Consider the following 9,141-nt stretch of genomic DNA (forward strand, 5'->3'; position numbering starts at 1 on the left):
TCAATGAACATGCAATAAAACATTCTTCTGACTAATTGAAATGTCATGGTTTTGTTCAGGCGGCTGACCCACATGCAGAGAAATAGAGTTGGAAAATTGTTTTTGTTGCAGAGGCTGATAATGTGCAACGATGAGCTTGATCCAGGTGGAGACGTCAGTGTGGGTTTGTGGACGGCTGGGACGGACAAGCGGCCCGAAGGTCAAAACATCAGAGTGAGAAACAGGAGCGTTACCAGTTGTGAACAGAGGATCCAGGAAGGCACAGGTAGGTTGTAGGGAACCACATGCGAGGAGCGGGAACACAGGAAAAACCTTTGGAGAAGGAAAGACACAATTACTCAGACGCTCGGACAGAAGCACGAGGAAAAACACAAGTTAAGGCTTGACGTTACCACATGAGTTAACATTTGGGCAATGAGTGACTGGCAGCCAGCTCCTTTTATCCACGGAGGAAGGAGGCTGATGGATCGCAGGTGTGTAGACAACACACCTGCAGGGAATAAGCCCCGGCAGGGCAGGAGGTCTCCAGGACGCCCTCTGGTGGAAAACCTGCAGGAGAACACGAACACCCCCAAAACCCCATTCCCTGACATAAAAAACTTAGAACACAACTATTCTTGTGGATTAATCGTAGCAACTGGACTTGTTGAGTTCCCTGAAGATGTTTCACCTCTCATCCAAGAGGCTTCATCAGTTCAAACCCCCAACTGAAACCGAAACTCAGGTGTTAAGGATGTCATTATGTGGAACTCCCAACTAGTCAGTCAGAACTGATGAAGCCTCTTGGATGAGAGGTGAAACGTCTTCAAGGAATTCAAGCAAGTCCAGTTGCTACGACTAATCCACCAGAACAACCATGACCTGGATGACTGAGGATCTTCACAGACATCTTATGACAGAACATTTAACACTGGAGCTTATTTTAATATTTAGCTCCAGTGCTCCTTTAACACTGAGGTTCAGCACCGTTATTACCGCTGACACAGACGTTCTCACATTTCAGACTTAATGAATGAATCAAATTTTGCTTTGATAATGATGTAGTCTCTTCTAATGTTACAGCGGAACAATAGCAGCCGCCACAAAACACACAACAACTTGTGTTTCTACATAATTCACGATCAAGTGATGTAAGTCTCAGTGTTCACTGTTATTCTACAAAATCAGATCGTCTGCGTCACACAACACTTCTGGTTTCTGAGGAAAATAAGCAACACAGTGACAAAAACAAAGATGTGGACACACAGGAAGACACACAGGAAGAAAAAGTAGTTTGTAGAGATCAGAAGAGGAAGTCAGACAGTGACCACAGAGACTTTAATAAGAGCAGATTGTCAGTCAGCAGCTGAACCATCAGAGCTGCCGTTTCAGTTTGAAGTCGAAGAAAACATCAGAAGACATGAAGCCTCTCTGGTTCCTCCTCCTGTTTCTGCTGGCAGGTAACATGTTCGTATATTCATACGTAGTTTTACTTGGCTCTTTGGTTTTTACATCCATGTGATCAAATGTTTGTGAAGCAGCAGCTCAGAAACTCTGCAGTTATTTTTATCTTTCTTCCCTTTTGTGTCTCAAACTTCTGCTTTTTAAATATTCTCACACTTACTACAGAATACAACAAAAATAAACATTTTTAATGTTTTCAACAAATTAATGTTATTTGACAGATTTTGCCAAGTTTGTGAAACTAGTGAAATCATTTTTAACTCATTTGTCTTACACATCGTTTCATGCATTTCAATCAGCAACAATATTGTGATTTAACAGATACTTGAGATAGAGTTTATTTGAGAGGGAAAAAAATTATATTAGGAATAAAAAATGGTAAATATCTTTTTCACTGATAATACCGAGTAAAAAAGAATAGAAATAATACAATAATTTACATGTTGACTGTAAAAATAAAACTGTACATAACATCCACATCAAAAATATGTATTTTTATAAATAGCAATTTATTCTTTTACTTCAAAACTACATGACTTTACTATATATATAAATTCGCAAAAATAATGTTGTATTACAGATATTTCGTTTATATCTGAAAATACAGATCTTAAGATGGAAAATAACTGTTTACCTGTTATTTTACAGATTTTTCCTGTTCTGCTAAGTCCCCATAATAGGAAGACAGAAAAAATATGTTAACTCTAAAACAAAGAACTGACTGTAAAATTACACCTTTTTTCTTTTTTTATGTATTTAAAGTAAAATCTTGTTATTTTACAGATATTTGCTATTACCTGGAATAAAATTATATATATTCAGAATTTACAGATGGTACATAACGTCTTTCTGTGTTACAGATTTTTTGTATTTTTACAAATAGTCATTTGTTTTCAATGTGTGACCAGAAAATTGCACTCTTTTGTTGTATTCAAATCAGCTTAAAATACCAATATTTTGCATGTGTTTACTGTTGTTTTCACCATTTTTTGTTTTTTGAACGTTACAGTATTCACACTAAATCAAAGCAATGTGTTTTTCTTTAATCCAGGTGCAGTGGGTCAGTCTGTGAAGTATAAATACAGAGATGTGTGTGCAGCACAGGGATCCACGGTCACCCTGCCCTGCACCTTCACCCCATCTACTGGAGCAACGATCATCAGAGCGATCTGGTGTAAGAACCATGAGATCTGTCAGGGTCACACTCCGTCTGTATACGACAGCGAGTCTGCAAACAACAGCCCTGTTTACAAATACCTGGGAGACAAGGAGGAAAACTGCACTTTACAGATCGAAAAAGTACAGAAGAGCGACAACGCAACCTTTCGCTTCAGAATGGAAGCAAATGTGCCAAGCGGTCATTTCACAGGACGATCAGGGGTGAAAGTCAATGTTGGTGAGATGTGAGCCTCTGCTACAACAACCACCTGCTGCAAGCAAAAACCCATTTACAACCACTCAGAAACAGAGACAGACAAGCACATTATCAGATTGTAGCAGCTCCTTAAATGATCAGAACTGTTTGACTGGGAGGTTGTAATAAATAATTCACCTGTTGGTTAGCACCATCGCCTGGGGGCTAGAAGATCCCCGATTCGTGTCTCGGTTAGGACGCCCGGGATCTTTCTGGGTGGAGCTTGTATGTTCTGTCCCCTGCCTTCACCCTAAGTCAGCTGGGATAGACTCCAGCCTCCTGTGACCCTAGTGAGGATGAAGCGGTGTATAGATAATGGATGGACGGATTAATCTGCTGACTCCTCTTGTGAAATATCAAATGCCAATTTTTAAAAAGTAAAAAAAATCCATCCAAAATGATCTCTTTTTTGAGTCTAAAACCTAAACATATTCAATTATTGTCATTAATGACAAAAAAAGCAGTAATCTCTTATATTTAAAACAAGAAATAAAAATGAAACAATTATCAAAATGGTTGCAGATTTTTTTTTTTTATTTGAGAATTTGCAACAAATATAATCCATCCATCCATTATCTATACACCGTTTAATCCTCACTAGGGTCGCAGGGGGCTGGAGTCTATCATAGCTGACTCAGGGTGAAGGCAGGGGACACCCTGGACAGGTCACCAGTCTATCACAGGGCCACACTTAGAGACAGACAACCAAGCACACTCATATTCACACCTATGGACAATTTAGAATCACCAACTAACCTCAACATGTTTTTGGACCTTGTGGGAGGAAGCCGGAGAACCCGGAGAGAACCCACGCTGCACAGGGAGAACATGCAAACTCCCCACAGAAAGATCCCGGGTGTCCGCAGCAGGACGCGAACCGGCGACCTTCTTGGTGCGAGGCAACAGTGCTAACCACCGAGCCACCTTGCAGCCCAAAGCATAGTTCATAACAATATAAATTTTTGCAGAGTATTTCCTGAATGTAGTAATTTGAAGCAGTGAGGGGAACGTTCATCAGTATTAATGTGACATTAAAATGTGTTTCAGTTGAACCTGTAATGGAAGTGAACTCCAGCAGTGACACCAAGTTTGAAAGAGGTGAAACTGTCACTTTGCACTGCACTTCACGCTGCTCCTTCCACCAGCTGGAGGTCTCCTGGTTCAAAGATGGCAGCATCCTCTCAGGATCTGGCACCGCCCTCCAGATCGGCCCCCTGACTGCAAGCGATTCTGGGAACTACACCTGCACTCTGAGGGCGAACATGAACTCGCTTTCGGCGCCGTTCAGTCTACAGCTGGAAGGAGGTCGGTTTCCTCACTTTCCTCTTTCTCAGCTCATTAAATCTGGAGGCCTTGTCAAGCAAAGTTGACTTTCTATCGATGGAAAGATCCATATTTTATAATTCATCGTGCAGACTAAGTGGCAGGAACTGGCAACGGTTTTACAGATTTTAGGTGACTTTTTTGCTCATTTGGTTTGAGGAGTTTGGCAACTAACTCTGATTCTTAAACAGAGTTTGTTTTTTGGGGGTTTTTTTTAAAGCATCTCTGAAGACACATAAATTATTGGATGGATACATTTTATGTTGTAAACCAGATTTTTCTTGTCGATAATTTATGGAAAATGAGTACTGTTAGTCCTTATTCATGATGTGTTTGAAGTCATTCGTCCTCCTGTCATATGACTGTAAAACACAATGTCGATGCTGAAGCGGTATTTTGTGCAGCTGCAGATGTTATACTTGAGGCTACATTTAGTGGTTTCCAGCTGTGAAGACTTAAACTATAACTGAGGCTCAGAGGCAGAGACGTGAAGCAAAAACACTTCATCACATAAAGGGAAAGCTGCATGAAAGTCAGTCCTGGCAGAGTCAAAAATGAACACATGAAACACATAATTTTAGATTCATTATCCCTGAAGTCCAAATAAACATTCACAACTAAATCAGAGAGAACTAGTTTAGAAGCACCGTGTTCATTCTCCTCTGTGACTCTGTGCCGGTTGTCTGAACATTAAGAGTTAAACAGCATCAGAAACTCTTCTCCTGTGGGTCATTCAGTGGACAGAAACATGATGTTGAACAGTCCACAGTGGAACTCACTCAGTCTGTCATGTTTTGCATCTATCTGTGGTGATTTCATGTCTTCTTGTACTTTTCGACTTAAATGATGACTGGCAGCAGAGCACCTGCACAGATTCCTCTGATTCCTGAGAACAGAGCTCTGTACTAAGAACAGTGTGATTTTTTACAGGAGAATCTGGTGGAACACTGGATGAGATGGAGGTTTCTCGTGTGGTTCTCTTCACTCTGCACACGGTTCTCTTAGTCGTTGTAGCGTTGGTTGTCATCAAAAGGTAACCTTCACCTCCAGAACACTCATCACTCTCACTTCCTGCTCACTTCTGTGCAGGAATTCAAACACACACACAGAAAACACAGAACCTCCCAGATCACGTTTCAGCGTCACTAAGAGCCAAACGGATAAAATCTAACACTGCATGTTTACACTGAAGGAATCACAAGTTTAGCTTCAACATGTCCAGCATCACCTTCAACCTGCTCTTTAGAACCAGGAGATCCTCAGAGAACTGCGAGAGCAGGTTGCCAAAGGAACCTCTGATAACTCAAAGGGGCTTCCTGGAGGATGTTTTGTTAGAGATATTTGTGGTCCTAACTTGCATGTGTTATCCATTTTATTTTAAATACAATACAATATATAATCTATATTAAAGTACTTTTTTTTGTTAATGTATGATAAAGGAATACCAGAAACAACAACAGATCCTCCTTAATCCTCTTCAGTGGAATCAGTTTCTATACCAAACCACTGACAAGTTCAAACCCTAAAATGTCTTTTCATTTTAAAAAAAAAAGTATTTTACAAAATTTTATCAGCACATCTCTTATAGTCCAGTTCTTTCAACTTTCATTACTGTGAACATTGATTCTTTTAGTAGCTGCCAAAAAAACTGTCGTATTTTGGGCTCATCTGAATCTTCGACATGTTCGTTTATACCTTAACTTTCATGTGATGAAAACTACATTTCATGACATCTGATGAGGAAATGTGAACCTTTACGATTTAATTAAATTCTAATAAACCTCCAACAACAACAAACATTAGACTTATACAATCACATTTAAACATTTTGTTTGGGGACTCTGAGTTTCCATTTTATGACTAAATAACACATGTTTTAGGTTGCTTTCATTTCACTAAAACATTTTGTAAATTATTTTAAAAAGTGCTTTAAAATTAAAGTTATTATGTTTTAAAAGTTGGAACTCCTCAGTGACTCTGTTTTTACATCTATCTTCACAGAACATTGCTTGCAAGAAAACTGCAGCAGAAAGCTGAAGGAAGCAAAACAGCAGGTGAGTCAGATACGCTTTTAAGACTTTAGAAATACTGAAGTAAATCACTTTGCCAGATGTTGCTAAAAAAAAAAAAAAAATAACTTGACAGGAGAAATACAGTAACTAGTGAAAAAGCAGGAAGCTAGAACTATGATACATTACTGACAATAAAAAGAATTAAGCTAAATAAAACTAGAATAGTAAAGTGAGAACTGGCAGTGAAAGTGAGGTAGTGAAGTAGGACAAATGATGATGGATGATTGCCCGTGAAAACTATTGCACTGAAACTAATATTGCGCCAACTATTGAGAAATGTAATATTGCAAATGATGCTGTTGTGCAAGTTAAACATCTTAAACTTCTCATCTTGTTGTCTCAATGGAGGGTTAAATAAAGCTGATGTGTGTGTGAAAAACTGACTCAAATAAACACTCTGCTATCACTGAATTAAGTTTCAGCTTCCTGTCAGAGGATGTTGGAACATTTCAGACATTTAAAGCTGATTTTAAAAAAACTGTTTCATAGCTGCGTCATCCTGTTTCACAAACTCCTCTTCATGTCATCATTCCACTTTCAGCTCTTCATAAGACGCTAAAGCTCGTCTCCAACTTCCCTGTTGGAAAATATCCTCATACTTGAAGCTGCAGCAGCGATCACATTTTTCCTTTAGTTGTCCACCCTGGTCAGAAACCAGGAGATACTGACTGACACGAAAAAAAACCAAAACATTATAAACAAGGACATTATTTTTATTACTGACTCACTTTCTATTTCTTTTCTTGATTGTGTCAGAAAACAGAGAACACTCTCCAGTGTAGCCAAAGGAGATCTATTCATTCGACCAACAGTCCTTTAACGATGATTAGCAGAAGCACTAAATCCTCACATTTAAAACTGTTTGGTGTCGTTGCTTTTATCTTTAATAGTTTCTCAGATATTGTTGTGCAAACAGCCTCAAATTTCAATGAGAGAAAAAAATCTGCTGAAAGTGGGCTGACGAGTAATTTTAGGAAATATTTGAAATGTTTTGATATATATCAAGCTTACATTTCACAAACGTCTTTATAAATATACATATTTTACATTAGAACGACTACAGGCATATCAGAGCTGGTTGACCACAAACGATTTAAAAACTTGATGATTTGAGATGGAATGATGTTCATGTAAATTTCTATTTTCCACAAGTTTAATCTGACATCTTTGAAAACATCCTTTTAAAAGTTGTTTCTGTTTCTTTTCTTTCAGCTGCTGCTGCTGGTCATGCACAAGCCACGCCGTAACACTGTCCTGTGATTGTGTTTAATTTGATTTGTCTGTTTTTCCTTGTTATAAGTTCATATAGTTTAATGAATTTAATTCCGCTTCACAGCCCTCATCAAATATATGGTTTACAGAGAGCATCACATCAATGGAATTCAAAACCACAATCAATTACAGAGTCATCGTCTTATTTATTTATCTGTTTACAATTTTAAGAAAAGGCTCATTGAGAACCAACAACAGTGATGCTGTTATCCTCCACATTTAATAATAATTAGAATCATAATAAATCTGTGTTTTTGACTGAGTTGTGTTGTATTTAACTATTTTGTTCAATGTATATGCTTTTAATTTGTGTTGTGTGAGCTTTTATGAGAACATAGACTGAATTACCTGATATACATGCTGTACTATAACTGTTCACTTTGTCAGAAGGGATGTACTGTAAAAATGAGCCTTCTGGATACCTCAGGTACATTTATATTTATTTGCATGTTGATAATCTCTTAAGTGACCAAATAAAAACGTTAAATACTTTTATTTAAATGTCTCTGATTATTTTGGATACAGTAAAACCAGAAATTGGAAGAAACTGAGCTCATGAGACTCCAAAAGCAAAGTCTCTAAACACTTTTAATGATTTAGAATTTCTATTTTCTATGTTGTAGTTTCATATTGAGGTTCAGTCTGCAGCTTTCTATCATGTCACATGATCTTCAACATATTACACCATACATATGTGACAAGTTGAAATATGCACTGCTCTCAGTGTGTTGTTAAGTGGCCGTCAGTCTGAGATCGATTGCTTTTGCCTGCAGTTTGTCACTCCAGGAATCAGTGGCGCTTCCCTCATTCCAGTAAAGTCACTCACTGAGGAAACGACACTTGATCACTGTTGTGATTATTTCTTCTGTATTTATCAGGTATGTAGTGTTTGTTGTCTCACTGACTGAAGCTGTAGCACTTATAAACCGGTGTTCATACTGTTAGAGTGTTTCAGTGTCGAAATTGCATTGTAGTGTTTGCTGTGAGAAAGTGTACTGTCCCGGTCAACAGAGGCGTTAGCCTTTGCCTCGCGATTTAGCCACATTAGCTTGGACGCGCTGTAGTCGCGCTGTTGTTATTAAATATTATGTGAATAATAATGTATGTTCATCATTGCATTCCAGTGAAGTCACTCACTGAGGAAACGCCACTTGATCACTGTTGTGATTATTTCTTCTGTATTTATCAGCCACCCCTATTCAGGGGCGCAACACATACTGTATTATAAAATACATCTAGAGTATATTTACCTGTTAGGACTAATGTAGTAGCAGTAGTATGCAGTAGTATAGGTGTAGTCTGTGCGTCACAGGATCTATGTACATGTATACTGCTACTACTACCACATTAATCCCAACAGCTAAATGTACTCTGGAGGTAGTTTAACAGATACATAGTCTATATTTAACCTGTGTAACAGTCCAGGATTGTGTACATGTATGATCTGTACATAGCGGTACTGTACACAGTAGATACTCTGTAGCTACTAGCCAAGTGTTTGTTTTGTTGTTGTTGTTGTTTTTTTTGTTTTTTTTTTTACTTTACTTTAACTGCTCCGTTTCCTCCACGCCTGGAATAAGCCGCGTATTCGTATTATTGGGCCGCTGTTTACCAGCG

At 38.4% G+C, this 9,141-nt stretch overlaps 1 protein-coding gene across 2 annotated transcripts; it reads left to right on the forward strand.

Moving 5' to 3' along the window:
• The first annotated feature begins 222 nt into the window (after positions 1–222).
• Positions 223–8,019, forward strand: LOC103374542 (B-cell receptor CD22-like). 2 transcript variants are annotated; one of them, XM_008304646.1, is made up of 7 exons: positions 223–228; positions 1,346–1,439; positions 2,495–2,839; positions 3,905–4,162; positions 5,111–5,213; positions 6,182–6,234; positions 7,465–8,019. In XM_008304646.1, the coding sequence occupies exons 2-7, from the start codon at positions 1,400–1,402 to the stop codon at positions 7,497–7,499; spliced, it is 834 nt and encodes a 277-aa protein (XP_008302868.1). In that variant the 5' UTR covers positions 223–228; positions 1,346–1,399; the 3' UTR covers positions 7,500–8,019. The 2 variants fall into 2 exon arrangements, with proteins under 2 accessions (XP_008302868.1, XP_008302867.1); XM_008304645.1 differs by lacking the exon at positions 223–228 and having other exon boundaries at positions 1,307–1,439.
• The last annotated feature ends 1,122 nt before the right edge of the window (positions 8,020–9,141 follow it).

Source organism: Stegastes partitus, unplaced genomic scaffold, assembly GCF_000690725.1.
Source record: "Stegastes partitus isolate 25-593 unplaced genomic scaffold, Stegastes_partitus-1.0.2 Scaffold2278, whole genome shotgun sequence".
In the NCBI taxonomy this organism is placed as follows: domain Eukaryota; kingdom Metazoa; phylum Chordata; class Actinopteri; family Pomacentridae; genus Stegastes; species Stegastes partitus.